Consider the following 19816-nt stretch of genomic DNA (forward strand, 5'->3'; position numbering starts at 1 on the left):
CGGCGGCATGAAGCTGACGGACAACGTGCTGCGGAGCTTCCGCGTGGCCAAAGTATTCCGCGAGAACTCGGACAAGATCAACTGCTTCGACTTCAGCCCCAACGGCGAGACCGTCATCTCCAGCAGCGACGACGACTCCATCGTGCTCTACGACTGCCAGGAGGGCAAGTGAGTGTACTGGGAGGGGGCGGGCAGGCCCGGTCAGCCGGGGGAGGGGGAACAGAGAGAGCGAGACCCTCTCTGAAGCCGGGAGGAGGCCCTTCAGACCTCTCGCACGTGAAGGGGAGTCAGTGGAGCGGGCGGGGGGAGGGGGCTTGAAGAGGGAAATTTAGAACATTAAAAATAAACCGGTTCTCGGCATCTGAGGATGGGGACCGGTGTGGGTGTGTTGTTGGCAGGACCGGCTGAAGGACAAGAAGCGCCTCGGGGTTGGTGGGATGCCCCGACTTCCAAGGAGGGAGGAACCGAGGGCATAGCCCCCCCCCCCCATTTGTATCCCGCCGCCTCTTCGCACTGTGAAATCTGTGAGTAGGGCCTGTCTTATCTTCTAATATTCTTGGGAAAGTGCAAGTGCTCTATAAGGATTGGTGGTGTTTCCTGCCTTAGAGAAAAGCAAGTTGTACATCTTAAAGGAATCAGCTAAAGGCCCCCCCCTTTGGTTTGTCAGCCTAGATTGTTTAGAGCCTGGTGCTGATAACGCCAAGGTTGATCCTGGTATGTGGCAGCTGCTTATTCCTGCATTGCAGGGGTTGGACTAAATGATCCCTATGTCCCTTCCAACACTACAGTTCTATGATTGGGTTCCCCTCCCTGCCTATGTTGACACTTGTGCTCCCTAACCTTTGTATTTATCTATGCAAATAAGCAGTGTGCTTGGTCCTAGGGGTTTAGGAGAAAATCTCTATGTTGATGGTGACTTCAACAAGATAGCATTATTGTGGGATCTTTTGCACATGGATGTGTTAGGGATGTAGGTATACTGGGGCTGAGTGGAGAAAGGCGTGATGTATAAAAACAGTACCTCAGTTGGAATATGGTTGTTTCAGCAGAGGAACATGAAGTGAGTCTAATTGTCCCGTCAGTAGCACCAGATATAATGCTGTAGAATAGATAGACTGCTAAGTAGCTGCCCTTTCATTTTTATCATTGTGAGAAAATGAAGATGAAATTACCGGTATACCGGCAATCGGGTCAGGCACGACTCCATTTGTGTTGCCCTACTAAATGATTTGGTGATTATAAGTATTCTTGCAATTTGCTGCTTCTGTTAGTAGGTTTCAATTAAATAAAATGCATTTATAAAGGTTTATGTTCAGTTTTCTTTCCTTCTCACTCAGTGTCTTGTTAAAGTCGATACAGAAAGCACCTTTCTTTGACCCACTTCCTTGTTTTTATTTGTGAGACCAAAACATTGAGACAATGTGAATGATTACCAAATCCTAGTGAATGTGCTATTTTCAGCATCACACCTATAACAGAATTTTCTTCAGCTCGCCTACTAAAAGTCTGGTACACTAATAAAGTAGTTCCTACCCCACTTCCAAATCTGTGCTTCTGTGGGGTAGAGGTGTACCTAGGGGTTGGCGACATTTGCCCTTGCTAGGGGCACAAAATTCACCCATCAGGCAGAATCCTCCTGTTATACTTGGAGTGCCAGGTCCTGCCTTGCCAGCTGATGGGATCTCAGGAAAGGTTGTTGCTGCTACAGGTGCAGGAGGGGACAGAAAGGGTCCTCAGAGCAGCTACCAGGCAGAAAACAGTGCAGCTGCCCCATTCCGCCCCAAGGAGACATGTTCCTCCTGTCCAGGCAACCTCACCTGCTGCTCAGATTTGATGGGGCGGGGGATACAGCTCAAGAGCACAAGGGACCCTAGGTATGCCTCTGCTAGAGGGTAGATTATAAGGGAGGTTTTTTTCTGCCAGAGGTTGGGGACTCTGCCAGAGGTTGTCTTCTGTTGACAGCCAACCACCAGTGGTATCGTGGAGGCGGGGCAAAGAGGTTTTCCCCTTTCCTGCTGTATCTAGCTTGCTTCACTTTGTTGGGGGATGGGTTGGGTGTTAGACACATTCATTTTGCATATTTAATCCATGTGGTCCCAGCACACAACTTGTGTGTGCTCCTCATGTGCACACACCAGATGTTGGGAACTGAAGTTGTGCATAGTCTCCACACAGGGAAAGGGATGACATATGGGTCTGGAAGACCCTAGGCCACATCACATTTGGGTTGTGTGTGAGTGAGAGTTAGGGGGAAGGGTGCCGGGTGCCAGTTGTCATTTTTTATTTTCACCTTGCAGCTGTGTTATCACGTCTTTGGGACTGCTGATACCATTACAAATGTAAAATGTTGATTTATGTTGCATTTTTAGGCATTTTGGACTGTGACCTTCCAGTTTTCCTATGTATATCCTTGTTGAGTAATGTGCAGCTGTGTTAGGATTCTTTTCACATTAGCTGCTAGATACCTTGAAGAATCAAGAAGGGAAACAAAATTTCCAATACTTTTAAAGACACATAATAAATTATTAAAATTCAGTGAGATAGGGTTTTTCAAAATAATTGTATTAATAGTATTTCTTACTATACATAGATATATAATCTGTCATCAGTTCTACTCCATGATTTATACTCTTTTGTAGACAGAGTTCCCATACTTGCGGCTCTCCTGTGTGGTGTAGTGATTAAGAGCGGTAGTCTCATAATCTGGTGAACTGGGTTCGTGTCTCCGCTCCTCCACATGCAGCTGCTGGGTGACCTTGGGCCTGTCACACTTCCTTGAAGTCTCTCAGCCCCACTCACCTCACAGAGTGTTTGTTGTGGGGGAGGAAGGGAAAGGAGAATGTTAGCCGCTTTGAGACTCCTTAAAGGGAGTGAAAGGCGGGATATCAAATCCAAACTCTTCTTCTTCTTCTTCTTCCCCTCTTGAAGTGTCTGCTCTTTTCCATGTATTTTAAAGTACTTAACTCCATTAGCTGACCCTATCCGGGCAAAGTTTAGAATATTGGCGGGGGGGGGGGGCAGTTCCAATTCATTCTACTGCTGAATAGGAATCATGGTTTTTGTTTTCATTCTGAGAAGCATCAAATAATCTTTCGCAGTCAACCTTGAGGATAGTGAAATCTTTGCCAAGAATGAAGCTATCTTTTCTATTAAAAAAAAAAGTTTCTTCTATTGAAACCCATATTATTTTTGCATCTGTCTGATTTAGGTTTAAAGCAATTTTTCAAATTTCAAAGGAAAAAAATCATATACTTGTTAAATTGGTTGCCCCTAGCAAGAGTGTCCAGAGCTTATGAAATGAGACATCAATGAAAAGCACACTCACATGTAATCAGACTGTGTTGTTGTGTAGCTGCAAGCTTTATTTTCTCCTTGTTTAAGGCAGTTCTTAGACCAAATAAATGCCTTTTTAATAATTGACTATCATGAAAGCAGTCCTATGATCTTGCATGCTGGCATTGGTGACATACAGTTTGTTCCCTCCCTTTCCCCAAGGGGAGTGTGTATCAAGCCAAAAAGAGTTCCTTACCTTCTCACTTCTTTGTGGGCTCAATTTTATGGAACTCCTTTCCAGCTGAGGTCAGACAGCCCCCTTCCCTGTTTAACTACTGAAGACATTTTTATAGTTCCGACCAATTTTATAGTTCCATCAAAAAAATCCTTTTTGTGTATTATATTTCTCGTACACTGCTTAGAGGTGGTTATAGTTAAGCAGTATATAAATTGTTTAAATAAATAATAAACAAAAAGGGGATTTTGCCACCTGTTGTTGAATCACAGTTTACATGCTCTTTTTATATTTGTTCTTCTACTCTGTTGATTCTCACTCTGACCACAAATAGACGAATTGTAATTAAGTGTCCCACATTCACCTCTTCTGTCAGTTTGAAGAGGACATAACATACCAGAGCGCAATGAATTTTTGAGTGCTAGATGTTATAGAAGTGGCACAGTATAGTGGTACCTCGGGTTAAGTACTTAATTCGTTCCGGAGGTCCGTTCTTAACCTGAAACTGTTCTTAACCTGAAGCACCACTTTAGCTAATGGGGCCTCCTGCTGCCACCGTGCCGCCGGAGCACGATTTCTGTTCTCATCCTGAAGCAAAGTTCTTAACCCGAGGTACTATTTCTGGGTTAGCAGAGTCTGTAACCTGAAGCGTATGTAACACCCTTTCACTTAGCAAGAACATAATTTTCATTCCCCTACCTATGTTACAGTATCAATAAGTTTGAAAATAAAATGTATTTGTGTTTATTGCTTAAATACTATAATCTACCGCTATAGGCCATGATTTAGTGTTACAGGAGCAAATCACAAACCTGGGCTTATGCATTCCCAAAATTCCTTTTGCTGTGAGAAGGATGAGCTTGAAAGCTTCTGCTTTCAATTTTAAACTAACTACCATTATGTCCAAAGTTGGGACTCCGATTAAACTCTCTAGCCATGGTTTATGATTCTTACATGAATCAGTTGAATCAAACCAGAGATCCTGGAGTGCGGACAAGGAGGAATCGTAATTAAAATTAAAAATACAGTCTACTTTGGTTGTCGAACGCCTTGCAACTTGAATGTTTTGGCTCCCAAACTGCACAAACCCCGAAGTGAGTTCTTTGGAACCCAAACGTCTTCTGTGGCTTCCAGTTGAGTGCAGGAAGTTCCTGTAGCCAATCCAAAGCTGCGTCTTGGTTTTCTAACATTTTCGGACGTCGAATGGACTTCTGGAACGGATTCCGTTCGAAAACCAAGGTACGACTGTAGATGCTTCTGACCACCCCTTCCTGGTGTATCCCATGGCTCATTCCTATAATACTAAACTATAGTTTACTGGTACATTCAAAGTGACTTAGCCTATGAGATGCAGTATCTAGACTGGGTTTTGATGCGGAAGGCCCAAGTTCAAAATTGACTCATCCATAAAGTTCATAAGCTCCTGGCCGATACATAGTTTTTATGATGAGACAGATAACAAATCTCTTCTTGCAGCAAGCTACAATGATTGCTTTTAAATTTCCTGGGTAAAGATTCAGAAATACTGGCATGACTCAGTAGCCAAACATGTTTATGACTTCCTCTGAACCTTCCCCTCCCCCACGATTTTTCCATGTGTTATAGGAGAGGTCTTCTATATCCTGCTGAGCTCAGGGCCAGGCAAAATAAGTGCTGACTTGTTGTGCTACTTCTGCCTGGCTATGTGTAAAGTAAAGAGCAAAGTCCTTTTGTGTATGTTACAAGATTTGACAGATGTGAGGGAATTTCTTACTGTAGTGGAAGATAGGGCTCGGATTTGGGTTGTGTCTGCACATCATGCTAACCCATGGTTTAACATGATACCAAGGAGCTGAAATAAGGCTTATGCACTGCCACCACCTCTCCCCTACCTTTGTGTAGCCAGAAGGAAGCTTTTGACTGCATCTGGTTTCACTTTTCTCTGAATCTTTGTTTGTTGTGTCATCTGGGCCAGGATTTATTATAAACTCTGAGTGGTTTAACAAACCAGCTTCAGACATCATGGTTTGAAGTGAGCTTGTTTTGAATCTGACCAGATATTCATTGGAACTGTTTCTAGCCCCACAATCTCTTTATTTAATGGCATACACTAGCATGTAAAAAAAAATCATTTGTTAGTCACAGTTCATTTTGTGGTAATCAAAGGTGACAGAAACAGCAGTCTTAAAATGGCAGTTGTCTTCTTTGAGTGAAGGTGTTCAATTGCTTTTTTAAAGGTTTTGATATGGCTAAGCGGAGTTCTTGTATGTTGGAACAAGTATAATCGTTCTTGTATTTCTTCCTGGCAGACCTAAGAGAACACTATACAGTAAAAAGTATGGAGTGGATCTCATCAGATACACGCATGCTGCCAACACTGTGGTGTACAGTTCCAATAAAATAGATGGTAAGTGATCTATTCATTGTCTCTGATATCTACCTGCTTTTTGGCAGGGATAGATAATAAATACTTGAGCAAAAGATTGGGCTTGACTACATTGAGTGGTTTATTCATTCAAGCTATTAGAAGGTAAATGAATATTTTCCTCCTCTTAATGTTTAATCTCTAAATTATTATTTTAAAGAGATACCTTAGTCAATTCTTGACTGAACTTTTAATCAGGGTGAAATGAAAGCCTGAACCATTGATTTGATGCAAGCTAAACATGTATGCAGGTGTCTCTTAACTTTGCTACTGGCTTACGCAATTTTAACCATGTCTACTTAGAGGTAAGTCCTATTGAGTTCAGTGTGACTTACGTCCAAGTATGTGAGGTTACAATTGCAGCCTTAGAACTTGCCCTCATCTCTTGTTTTCTCCAACCGTAAATATGTTATGTTATGTTTACTTAGGAATATATATTGGGGTCTGTAAATTCATAAATTCATTCCTAAAAAACATTACAGTTCATTTGACATGACTCTATGTGGTTAACGATGTTGATTATCTTTATCAGACTGGGTTCTGTTGGTCACATTTTTTAGTATTTGAGCTTGTCTTGAGCAGAAACATGAACCTGAAAGAGATTTATGAATATGGGCTTTGATTTTTTCCCCCTACTCATTCTATCCTTCCCACACTTTTCCTCCTTCTTTTCAGTCGCATCCATTTCCCCAAACTACTCTCCTCACTTCTGTCGTTGTGCTTGCTCTGCAGATTCTGCAGTTCCCACCTTCAGTTTATTTATTGAATTTATATCCCAATCCTACCAGTGCAACCCTTTCCTCAACTATTGACATGTTTGCTCCTCTCTCACAACAGCTCTCTCATCTCGAAAGCTGGCGTGTTCCATCCATTCAATATCTCTGTTCATACTCTAATACAGATGAGCAGTTTCTGCTTCTCATCTACCATTTATCTAGTGGGAAATCATTAATTTCTGACTTTTAACTTGATAATGTTGTCTCCTTAAGTTGCCATTTAAGCATTTGAACAAACCATGCTTGATTAAAACACTGAACAAGTTTTCTAGCTTGCTTTTCATCCTCTGGAAGTGGTGAGAAATTTATTTCCCCACCCCCCTGTTGGCCAGCTTCATTCCCTCGCCCACATACCCCTGTGGGCCACCCTCCAATTATTGTGAGTATGATTTGATTTAACACTGCACCTGCAAATGGGCAAAGCTGGGCTCAGTGGGGAACCCCTTAGTGCAGGCTTCCTCAACCTCGTCCATCCAAATGTTTTTGCGACTACAATTCCCAGCATCCTTGATCACTGGTCCTGCTAGCTAGGGATCATGGGAGTTGTAGGCCAAAAACATCTGGAGGGCCGAGGTTGAAGCCTGCCTTAGTGCAACTAATTCTAGTACAGCTTGATGCTCATGCTGATTTAAGCTCTCAGTTGTTATTTGGTAGCTGCATCCTTACCTGTCCCACACCTGTCTTCATATATATGCCATCAGGTGTGGGGTGGGCGGGCATGTTTGAGGAAAGCAGCCTTGCTTGTCATATTGGGTCCTGTGCCCGCAGGGTGGAGGTTTTTCGCCCTTTGTAGGGCAAGCTTCTAAAATTATCCTTTTTAAGCTGTAAGTACAAGGAATTTATTTTATACTCATATCTATTTTGGCTCAATGTAGTAACATCTTGAGTAAAATAATAAAACTTTTGTCAAATTCAGCAGTTATAACCTGAGAGCAAGATGTTAAGATATTTTGTGTCCTTTAAAGAATAGTCAAGTTTATTATCAAGGCATTAATATTCTAAAAATTATCTGAGAAGAATTGTAGGCATTCATAGAGGGTAATAAAAGTATTATGAATAATATCTTGAGGTTTTTTAATCTAAAGCTTAAAATTCAGAATATTTTCAGAACTGGCCAGTCTTTCTGGCCTCTGCATAGGGGTGATACCACAGCAGTAATTAACCACATCCTTCTCTTGCTGGGTGTACAAAATTATGATATGGCTACCTAACTTTTCTTTTTAAAAAACAAAATGTGTGTGCATTCCTTGATTATGAAACAGTCCTCAGCCATGGTTGGCAGTGTTAAAGTATGCAATGATATGGGTTTTCCAGAACCAGCACGGTGCACTGGTTAGAGTGTTGGACTAGGGCCTGAGAAACCAAAGTACAAACCCCACTCTGTCTTAAAGCTCAGTGGGTGCCCTTAGACTAGTTACTGCCTCTCACTTTAACTTACCTCACAAGTCGATGGGATGATAAAATGGGAGTTCAGGGGAGAACTATATGTACCTTAAGATCCTTGGAAGAAAGATGGGATATAAACAAATAAATTAAAAATAAATAATTTCCAAACCCTAAATCAATTGAGTCTGATTTTACATAATTGATTGTTTTAGTAAAAATAAGAAGTGGGGATTAGGTGAATCATATTTGGGCTAGTTGAGGCTCATCTGCATAGCACTACCAGGGTTGCATGCGAACTTAGCCATTGAAGCTGTAATGCTGTATTTAAGCCAAAGCTTTACTTGAAAATACTTTTCGAGATATAACAGCTTGGCAACATACACTTCCTTACATAGGGCTGTGTCCAATGCTAGTCCTTTTCAGAGTAGACCTGTTGAACGTAATGGACGTTACTAACAGGGGAGGAATTCATTGTCGTATGAAGGATGTTGTTCTGTCAGCACTAGTGTTTTCTGCTTGTCTTATGGAATGATCTCCCCTCTTCTCCCACGACATGCTGTTCTTAGTGTTCTCCCGCCCCTCCAGAGCAGCTTTGGGTGGGGTCCCATTGCTTTAATGGGAGTCATTGTTCTGACTTCTGCTAGTAGTATGGAATAGTTGACACTGACCCTAGGTTTAATAATTTCAATTGGTCTACTTTGAGTATTACTAGGCTTGGCTACAACTCAGGGTTTGAAATTTAAAGGAAAACAAACACACAAAAATATGTTTATATTTATTACATATTCATGCACACCTCTGAGGGATAGTGATCTACAAAATGTTAATCACAACTTTGAAACTGCAGAGTTTGACTGTTTTATGTGTAACTAATGGATTTTATGAAATAATGGATTTTTACAAATGGGAGGAAAACATTAGAAATTTTTTCTACCTTGCATCACTGATATGTGCTTCAAAAGGTATCTATCTTGAATGTCCGAAGCATTTCAAGAACTCATACAGTATGGACATGTTCTTGGAAGAGGCAGGCAAGTCCAAGTCCTTTCCTGCAGGAGGCTTGCCACAATTTGTGTATTTGAACTAATATTTAGGTGTTTCTGAATTTCTGCTTGAACCAGCTCTGCTGATGTACTCCTCTATGAAGAATGTCTCAGTTTTCAAGCCTAATTCTACCTGCCTGATTCCAGGCTGAGGTAGTAGTTTGTACAGTTTGAGGGTCTATGATACCACCCGGTACAGGAGATAACTGTACAGGCCACTGCCTTGCCTGGGACAGAGCTTTATCTGCTAAAACAAGGCGCTTCCTCCCTGCATTCGTTTGGTGCCAGGTAACTGTTGCTACTTAAAGACCACCAGTCTCTCTCAAACGTGTGTGTGTTTAAACAATAGATTCAGGAATTTAAAAAACCTGTGCATTGCAGTGTGCATGGTAGAGAGTTGGCTCTTCAGACTAGCATGTCTGTCCTGGGCATTCATTTTTGGCTTGCAAAATTGTTCTTCAAAATGTGGCTATGTCCCTCTGCATGTTCTTATCAGTTTCACTGGGAAATACTTAAGCACATTATTTTTCATGCGATTAAAGGGCTGCAAAAGTGTGTGGGTTCTGCATGCTTACTTTCCACTTGGGAGTTGAAATTCTCATCTTATTTGCTCTCCCACTATAGTTTGTCTTTTGAAGAAGCTGACTTATTTACATCAACATTTATAAATATAACCTTGAGTAAAGACTGAGAAATATTTTTACAAGATTAGTTTTATCTGCTGTGTAACTTACTTAACTGTAACTGGAGTACAAACCAAAAAAGTATGTTGAAAATACTGATTGAGAAATACTGCAAATATAATGCAAGTGATCAATCTCAATGTTCTATTCATGTTTATATACATATTTAAGTATTGCTATTTAGTTGTCTTTTACTTGTTTACTTCTGTTCGTTTCTTTTTATCCAGAAGTAGTTTTCAGAGTTCAGTATCCCAGAATTCTCATTTTAACTGCAGTTGTTGAGCTGAGGTGGATGGCACTTGGATAAGGTTTACATGACTGCTAAATTCTTAACACAGCTAAAAGTTAAACAAACTGCAGGTAGAGAAATGGTTATATTTTTTAGACAGAAAGTACAGTATATTATTCCTACTGGCTCAAACCTAAAACATTTTCATGCTGGGACATGCAAGTACTGTACTATTTTGCTCAGGCTCTGCCAGAAGACTGTACTTCATGGCTTCAATTTTAACCCACACAGTAACTGTGTTTCAAGAAAAATAACTGTCTCTATTGAAATAAACAAACTGTTATTACTGGCCAGGTGATGCAGGGTTGCTGTATAATATTGTTTGCCTTGTTGATTTCTTGTAGATACAATCAGATACCTCTCTCTGCACGACAATAAATACATCAGATACTTCCCAGGACATAGCAAAAGGTAAGATGAGTAGTGCACTCGTAATTTTGCTGGTAAAGAAGCAGGAATAACGGTGCATTTTGTTGAATTTTTATCTTGTTTAAATTGGCAAGAATGAAAGATGAAAAAATAGTTTTGTGTCATTTATTTTTATCTCACCTTCAGAGTTGTTGCACTGTCCATGTCTCCAGTGGATGATACCTTTATTTCTGGGTCGCTTGATAAGACCATCAGACTTTGGGATCTTCGATCTCCAAATTGCCAGGTATTGAGTATTGGTTAATGGGTAGTCGGCATAAGGTGCACTGGAGGGCTGCTTCAGAATGTAGAATAGACTGTAGAGCATAGTATTCAATTCCACTAAAAGATGGTGTGTTACCAAAGGAATTACAAGCCTATAAATCTGTTCTGTGCATCAGTTTGAGCCTTTTCTCTAATACTAATTGCCAGAATTTGTGGTGGTTCAGCACTGGAATCACAACTGGGGAGGGAAATGTTCACCTCCCCATGTGTTGTGGTCCCAAAGAACATTCTCCCTCCATGCACACACTTCTTAGTGACATTTTTAAACCTTATGCATGGTTGTTACCCACACAATTATAGCAAATATTCAGCCTTTGGGTATGTATCCAGTTTCTTCCTCAAAAGCTGCAACTCTGGAATGAAGAGAATTATTCTATTGATGAAGAGCAAGGTAGTTGTAGGAAGCACTGGAATCTGATTGGATATCTCTGTTACATTATTTGATTTCTAAATATATCAAGGACACAAATAAACATTAATTTGTAACTTTGATTGATATCTTAGTCTTTGATTTAGTAAATATGGACCAGCTGTGGCACACAAATTCGCCAGTACTAATATTGACAAAAGGTTACTGTGACTTGTACAGACTCTGCATTAGAACACTCCCCTGCAATTAAGAGTGTGCATTAATGATGTTTTAATATAAGCAGTTTCGATAAAAACGGGTAAAGGAGAGCTATAGTTTGGTCCCACTTTTCATTTTTTGCATAAACAACATTGTTGCAGAAATGTCTGCTTTGGTGGAATGAAAGATTTCAGCTCTTCTTTATGCCAATAACCTAGCATTGTTATCATGAAATAAGATACAGTGCTACCTCAGGTTAAGTACTTAATTCGTTCCGGAGGTCCGTACTTAACCTGAAACTGTTCTTAATCTGAAGTACCACTTTAGCTAATAGGGCCTCCTGCCACCGCCGCCATGCCACCAGAGCCCGATTTCTGTTCTTATCCTGAAGCAAAGTTCTTAACCTGAAGCACTATTTCAGGCTTAGTGGAGTGTGTAACCTGAAGCGTATGTAACCCGAGGTACCACTGTAGGCTTAACTAACATTGTCTAAATTTGAATCACTGTAGGAAGTAATCAAGCACTCTTAGGTTATGTTTGCTTAAATATCCCAAAAATGTAAATGGCTGTTTGATGGCCAAATGTGTAAACACAAACAGGCATTTAGATACCTGCGACCTTTTTCTTGGTGAAACGTTAACTGGGAAATTTCAGATAGCTGCTGTCAAAACATCTGTTCAGATTCAAAAGCAGATAGTTCCTATTTTGAGTGTTTTCTCTGCCAAAGCTTTAGCTCAATTATTATTTGAGGCTGAGCTTTGGGGAGGAGTAAAATCAGAACTATAATTAAATAAATTTTAAACAAAGATCTTAGGACTCCCTATATGAACACATCAATTCTTCTTAGATCCAACTGTAGCTTATCTTTTGTAGCTGGACCTAACGGTCAGGGGTCCCTTTAGTTTTACTTTTACCTTTAAACAAAATGAATATGTCTTAACTAAATTGTATTCATTGGAACACCTAAGGGTCAGTGTCAGATGGCATGGGTGGCTGCTCACGAGTAAGCAGGCAGGACTCCAACCTGTCTTTTACAGGTTTTATTTTGGTGCAAACTATTTACAGTGCAGAAACCCAAAGTTCATGTCTGCTTCAATCGCTAGCAGAATCTGGGAGTGCCTGTTTCCTGGACCTCCTCCAGCATAAAAGCCTCGTTACGCCCAGCCTTTTCCGTCCCTCTTTGCGCTTTAGACTTCTGCGCAGGGTGGGCGACAGAGGGGGCATGCTTCCCTCCTGGCCGGCTTTGCCAGAAGTGGTGCTGAGGCTCCCACCAGCATCCTCTGGTCCTTTCACCTCTTCCCCACTGGAGGTGGGGTTTTCCTCATCACCGGAAGAACTGCTTCGCAAGATTTTTGAAGGCTCCCTTTAACACAACTGCCCCTCTGTTTCCCGCCCCTGTTCTGATGGCAGTTCCCTGACAGTCAGGTACAGAGTTGTCAAAAAACCAAGTAAACTGTAATTTAGCAATTGTTTATGATGTCCAGAAAAATGGTGTAATTTATAATATGTTTCTCATAAGATTATGCCAAGGCACATTACCTATAAATACTAACTTTCCTTGGTTCTTCACGGAGCTTAGACTCAAGTAATGCCACCCATATATATTGAATGGAGTTTTAAAGGTATCTGTGGCACCAATGAAAATGTGGGTTTGGCTGTAATCATATAGACATAATTCACAACTAAGTTTTTTCAATTATATGTTGAACCATGGAAATTTTAAATAATCTGTTAAGTGTTGTGATAGAGCAATACTAGATATTGTGATATAATTGTTAATACATAGTTTGATATTTATATGCTGGCATTGCTTGCCACAGTAGTTAGGAAACTACATGCATACCTGCTAGTGATTCATCTTTGTTAATGATTCACATTTAATCATTCCAACTCAGTATTCTGGTTTAGAAATATAGTGGGCATGAATTCTATTATTATTAAATAATGTATAATGTATATTGTTGACTGTGAGAGAGAGTGCATGCGTTCTTGCTTGTATTGTGATTTAACAGTAATAGAAATAACACATTTTGTTTTATGTTGAGTAATTTATTTTAATTTCCCAAATTATAGGGCTTGATGCATCCTCAAGGGAAGCCTGTGTGTTCATTTGATCCAGAGGGGCTGATTTTTGCAGCTGGGGTCAATTCTGAAATGGTGAAGCTTTATGATCTTCGCTCATTTGATAAGGTATGTAATGTTCAGGTGCATTTGAGATTGTAAACATTCCCAAGAGATCTCTATAAACATGTCTGTAACAGGCAGAATTCCTGTGATTCAGATATAATGCATTTAACTCTAGAAAACAAAAGTCATACTCTAGATCTATTAAAGTAAAACGTAATTTTTGTTAAGTGGTCCTGAGTTTTCATTCATGTTGGAAGAATGCCCTATCTGATCAGGGTCTATCTAGACCAGCATTCTTTGCCAGCGTCCCAGTGACCAAGAGATGCTCACTGGCTCCCTTCAGTCTTCTCACAACAAAAATAATTCTGTATGACTGTGTTTGTGCAGGTTCATGCTAACTTTCATAAATAGAATGATTGAGATGGTTCCGCTATATGCCCTCATTTGGTTTTCTTTCTTGAAGGGTCCATTTGCTACCTTTAAGATGCAGTATGACCGAACCTGTGAGTGGACTGGTTTGAAGTTCAGCAGTGATGGTAAACTTGTTCTTATATCAACCAATGGAGGGTTCATCCGACTCATAGATGCCTTTAAAGGAGCTGTTCTTCATACATTTGCGGTGAGGCTGCTTTCCTTACTTTCTGGGGTGCTCTCTGTCTTAAACTTCCTTAGTTATAGGTGAGATGTACCGTATTTTTCGCTCCATAAGACACACTTTTCTCCTCCTAAAAAGTAAGGGGAAATGTGTGTGCGTCTTATGGAGCGAATGCAGGCTGTGCAGCTATCTCAGCACAGCAAGAGGGAGAGCTGTGCAGCACCTCTTGTTGTGCTGCCTTTCCAGCGAAGCGGGAGGAGGGACAGAAGGGAGCCCTTACGGAGCCTCTTCCGTCCCTAATCCTGCTTCACCGGGAAGGCAGCACAACAAGAGGCGCTGCGCAGCTCTTCCTCTTGCTGTGCTGGCTTCAGAGATAGCTGCGCAGCTTGCTCCTGTTTTCAGGGAGGTGGGAGAAGGGACAGAGGGAAGTCCATCAGTCCCTTTTTCCACCTCCCGAAAAAGCCAGCAAGAGCCACTCTATCTTTAAAGAGCCGCGCCGAGCTGGCTTTTCTTGTTTTTCTTCTCTAAAAACTAGGTGCGTCTTATGGTCGGGTGTGTCTTATAGAGCAAAAAAATATGGTATTGCACAGATCCACTAGTATTGTTTTAAAGATTTCTCAGCTGTTCATCTTTCAACAATCATTCTGTCTAAATGTTTATGCTACAGACATTTTTAGGAGGCACTATCAGGCGCTTCTTCCATAAACCTATTACTGTTTGGTGGAAATCAGGGTTCAATATTGCAGCCCAGCAGACAAGGCTTAAACCAATAAGAGTGACAAGTGAGTCAATAGTGCAACTGAAACAGTAATTTATTAAGCAGACTACCCAATGCAAGTGTAATAGATAAAGAAAGCAGATAAAGCATGAATTCTTTACATAACAGTACTTGGTATTGCATTGCAACGTCCTCCTACAGTCCTCTTGTTCATCTACTCTAGTGGATTCTTGCTTCTTAGCATGAGGCATTGACTTGCTTTTCTTGCCTCCAAACTCACTTTCCCTTTTTCTTTGCAGGGATTTAACAACACAAAAGCTGTTACACTGGAAGCTTCATTCACCCCTGACTCTCAGTTTATAATGATTGGTAAGAGAGCCATACTCCTTTATGTAACTGGGGAACACCAAGTTTGAAAAGTAATTTCAGTGTCACTTCCAATGCAGCCTATGGCCTGAAAAGATTTCTGCCCTTCTGGGGTGTATCTGGCTGTTTTGTATATATTGGCTGTGCCATCAGTTGAAAATCAGTTGGGTTGCTTAATTAATTGGTCTCCTGTTGGTGCTTCATACTAATATTGCATAATCCAATTTACAGGATCAGAGGATGGGAAGATCCACGTCTGGAATGGAGAGACTGGAATGAAAGTAGCAGTGCTAGATGGGAAGCACACAGGCCCTATTACCTGTTTACAGTTCAACCCAAGATTTATGACCTTTGCCAGTGCATGCTCCAATATGGTAAGGAGACAATATGTTTCTACAGAACCCCAGCCAAATTGAATATGTGCATGCTTCGGACAAATGGGCGCTCCTTATGGGTGTTTGAAAGTGAGTACAGCTTTTTGTAGGGATGAGGACCTTGTCAAAGCAGAGTTGATTGCAGAGAAATCTACTTGCATTCAAGCCCCCTGCAGGGGGAAGGTCAGGGACCCTGTGTGTGTATACGATGCTGTGAGGCTTGTGTGTGCACTCCTGTCCCCTTAACATACTTACAGAACAGTGCACTTCAAAATGCACATGGACTATGTAAGCAGGAAGTATAAACTCTCCATTTATATTGAACAGTTCTTTGTAATTAGAAAATTGGCAGACATACTAGAATCACACTGATTTTGTTTCTTCTTTCAGGCCTTTTGGTTACCCACTATAGATGACTAATTCCGGATTCATCTCTTCCATTGGACAGTTTTCAAATTGTACTGACAGCAACGTATTTGTGAAGACTGTAATAGAAGTACTGGGATTACATCGCAGACTTGAATGCTCCCATGCAGCACATCCTATTTATATTTTGGTATGCCAGGCTCTTTGCTGCATCCCTTCAAAAGGATTTTTTCATTTGGCTGCGCACCTACCAGTTCAGGAACTTGAGATCCTAGCAAGTATCGTCCCGAATTGTAGCAGAGCTTTGGTTTAATATTGGCACAGCAAATACATGTTGATACATCAGTCCCTTTTGTTTTTAAGTGAGGGTTATCAATTGTAAGCTCCTAGGATTCTGGGCTTGTTTAAAAACAAACTTTCCAGAATGTTTTCTCTGTTCTGAAATATCAACAGTAAATACACTCTGCACTCCTTAAGTGCTTCTCTGTGCCACATAAATCTTTGTGCCATATATACAGCAACTACCCCATTCTTGGAGAAAGCTTCTTATGCTACTAATACTCCCATGAGACTTTATAGACATTTTGGATTCCTTGACATTGCAGTGTCGAGGACATGCAGGGACTTGGCGTGGATGATCCTAAGCAATAAAGAAGTTTTCAGCAGTAAAATGCATTTAAAAACAGACTGGATGGAAATGCATTCTCTGTAATTGCAACTGATTATGTAAATATGGGGAGGGGTGGATGGAGCATATTTTTTTACTTTTAGATATTAAAAAGTAACATTTGGACCAATACAGTATTGTGGAATTAGTCTTGGTTCTTCACCTGCCTTTCACACATCGGTCTTCCTGTTCTCCATACTTCCATTCCATTCCTCCAAGGCTAGGCACAGCTTGTACTGCCCCCTTCCCTAAATATTTCCACCCATTGTGAATGGGGTCATTCTGTTAGTGCAAATTTAGTTAACTCTGTCAAACTAACTTGATGGGACTGCAGAATTTCCAGTTTGTTTCCAGCTTGTTTGCTTTCTTGGCCTGTGAGTCCTTTTGCTGAAGAACAAAGGGACATGTAAGTATGTCATGTGGCAACAGGAAATGAAATCAAGGTCAGCTGTTCTATTATAGTGATGTGCATCTGGGCCCTACTGCTTTGTAGTCTTCACTACCAAGTACTTAAAACTAGTGCCTACACATTTCAATAATTATCATCCAAGTAAGCACAATTTCAGTGCTTCATGCTCTAGTGATTTTGAACTCCCATGAAACCCTCACTCTTAAAGCCACTAGCATTTTGATACGGAACCATGTTTCCTTTGGCTATGTCCTGGCTTTGCTAAGTGTTGTTCACACCTTTGGAGAACTTCCCTCTGCATTTAGAACATGCTCTGGTGGTACATGTTACAATACTGCATCCCAGGCATTCTCTACATCCTCCACAAAGAGCTGCTGCACAGGAGCCGTGCTGAGGAATGTAACATTTTAAGTTTGAGCTGCTGGGGTAGATAACTCCAATTGCCTTATTGTTAACTAAATTGCATGGGTTTTTGTTGTGTCTGTTTCCAGCCCTCTGCAGAGATAATAGCTGGATCTCTCCTGAGCCTGCCAAAGTTCAAGGATGCAGGTAGCCGCAGCTCAGGGATTTGCCTCAACTGCATCAGCACACAACCTCCTGGCTTCTTCTGTTTTAATTCACAGTATGGCAGCACTAGGAGGACTGTCAGATGCAGTGTTGAGATCCAGGGGCAGCACTATTACATCAATTATGTTCTTGGCAGTAATTCATTTGCATGGTGCTGCACTGAGCTGCATGTTCTTTTCTACGAGCAGTTCAGTTAATTTTTTTAATCAAAAAATCTTGCCCACTCTGCTACAAAAAGAGAAGTCAATGAGTGCTTTACTTTTTACCTTGAGTAAGCTGCTACTCTACTGAAGCTGGTTCTCAGTAGGCAGTGGAGTGTATGTGTACTGCATTTACTTTTGCCGGGAGCTAGTTTTGATCAAACCATTTTTTAAAGACAAGCACTGTTTGCAAATGAACTCATATTTGTTAACTGTATTATGTATCCTAAGTTACATGTTGCATTTTGTAAACCTGTATTTGCAGACTTTACAGATACGTTAAAGTCAAGAATAAATTGCAGTATTAATACAAAAGGAGCACTGCTGTCCTCCATTAACTTTGCCACGTAGTGTTCCCACCATGTATGTAATGGATGTTTCCTGGCTACAGTATTTCTTCACTCTTGAACATACTGTATCCTTCCAGCAAAGTGTGCAAGTCATCAATTTTTCCAGTTACCAAAGCTAAAATAGATGCATCTTCTGAAGCAGTTGCTAGATGTTAAGATAGATTCTATGAAGATCTACTGCACTGCCAGGATGTAAGATTCTAAGGCCTGTTCAGTTATGAAAGTGACCCTCAAACCTCTTAACTTTTTTTTTTTTAACATAGGTTTATTGGCCCTAAATTTTTTACACCAAGGAAGGGGAACCTTATCCCTGGGTGGCCAAATGTGGCCTTCTAGTTCACACAACTTCACTAGAGTCCAGCTTCCACCATTTCCCCAAGTGATTTTATCTGTCTGCAATGTGTTCTTGATCTGTCTTACTTGCCTAGATGGAAGACCGAGGGTTGTGCAGTTAATAAAAACCAGGCGGCAACGTAGAATAATATATAAAGGGAAGAGTCACAACTGCTGCTCTGACCTATTTAAAACCCCCATAAAGTTGCCCATGAGTGAATGTGGCCCGTGGACTGAAAAAGTTTTCCCCACCTGTGTGCAGATAGTCTATTAGAGAAATGGGAGCACTGTTGGTCAAACAATTCTGGGCAAAAACTTGGGTAATTTGTTTCTGCTTCTATTCTATAAAAATACATGTAGTTTGGTTTTAGACTTTTATAGCATGTAGGTGTATGGTAGACTTTGTGTTCAGCTTTAATAATATGTATGCCTGTTTGCTTACTCTTCCATCTGGACTCATTTAAAAAAAATATCTGTTAAGTGGTTCCATATGCAAGGTACTGTCTTGGTGCTTACAACTTACTATAGCCCGTTTAACTCTCAGCTTCATAGCTCTATAGAGTATTGCCCATTTCAAAAGAGATAAATGAGGATGCATTAGGAATTATAGTTTTAATCAAAGAATGAACTTCACTGGGTATGTAAGCTAAGGCTGCAGTCTCATGCAGAAACAAATCCCATTAAAACCTGACTGGCTTGTCTAACAAGGAACAGAATGTGTGTAAAGTTGTCATGAAATGCTAAATACAGTGTTTGTACAAAAATATATTGTAGGTTGATTTTACTGTTAAACCATGTGTGCTGTTTGAAGAGAGTATTGTACCTGTAGGAGACAAGACTGTCTCTGGTCATCTCCTTCTGCCCCCTTCAGTTTTCCTTTTCTAAATGGCACTCAAAATTGTAGGGTTTTAGAAGCTACTGAGTAGTTTGGCCCTCATTGGCCCATATTGATGGTTTGTTATTTTTAAAATAATGTTCTGTCTTCTAGGTATGCTGGTAAGAGGGGAGGTAGCAATATGCTTTAGTTAACCTGGGGGTAGTCAACCTTTTTATACCTACCACCCACTAATGCATCTTTCTTGATGGTAAAATTTCCTTACCGTCTACCAGTGCTTGATGGAAGGATTCAGCTTGTGCCGTGGAACCCCCTACCACCCACCTAGAATCCTGAAACGCCCACTAGTGAGTGATAGGGACCAGGTTGACAACCCCTGGGTTAACCTATCTGGCTTGGATTTGCATTGAGATGGATGTGCCATGAAGAATTGTTCTGAGGCATAGCGAGGATGTTACACGTTACCATAGCAACCCCATCCCATGTTAGCTAGGGCTGTTTCATACACAGAACATATTAAAGTTTCTGATGGAAACCCCATTTACCACCAATGGAAAAA

At 40.8% G+C, this 19816-nt stretch overlaps 1 protein-coding gene across 2 annotated transcripts; it reads left to right on the plus strand.

Moving 5' to 3' along the window:
* Positions 1-7: 7 nt before the first annotated feature.
* On the plus strand, positions 8-18054 carry WDR82 (WD repeat domain 82; the record flags this gene model as incomplete). 2 transcript variants are annotated; one of them, XM_083726657.1, is made up of 9 exons in its annotated part: positions 8-168; positions 5797-5894; positions 10434-10500; positions 10645-10747; positions 13424-13540; positions 13941-14096; positions 15090-15159; positions 15388-15530; positions 15921-18054. In XM_083726657.1, 9 exons carry the CDS (start codon positions 8-10, stop codon positions 15948-15950), a joined length of 945 nt encoding a protein of 314 aa, XP_083582783.1. In that variant the 3' UTR covers positions 15951-18054. The 2 variants fall into 2 exon arrangements, with proteins under 2 accessions (XP_083582783.1, XP_083582784.1); XM_083726658.1 differs by having other exon boundaries at positions 10645-10744.
* Positions 18055-19816: the final 1762 nt, after the last annotated feature.

Source organism: Podarcis gaigeae (genome assembly GCF_964106915.1).
Source record: "Podarcis gaigeae genome assembly, chromosome: 2".
NCBI classification, from domain to species: domain Eukaryota; kingdom Metazoa; phylum Chordata; class Lepidosauria; order Squamata; family Lacertidae; genus Podarcis; species Podarcis gaigeae.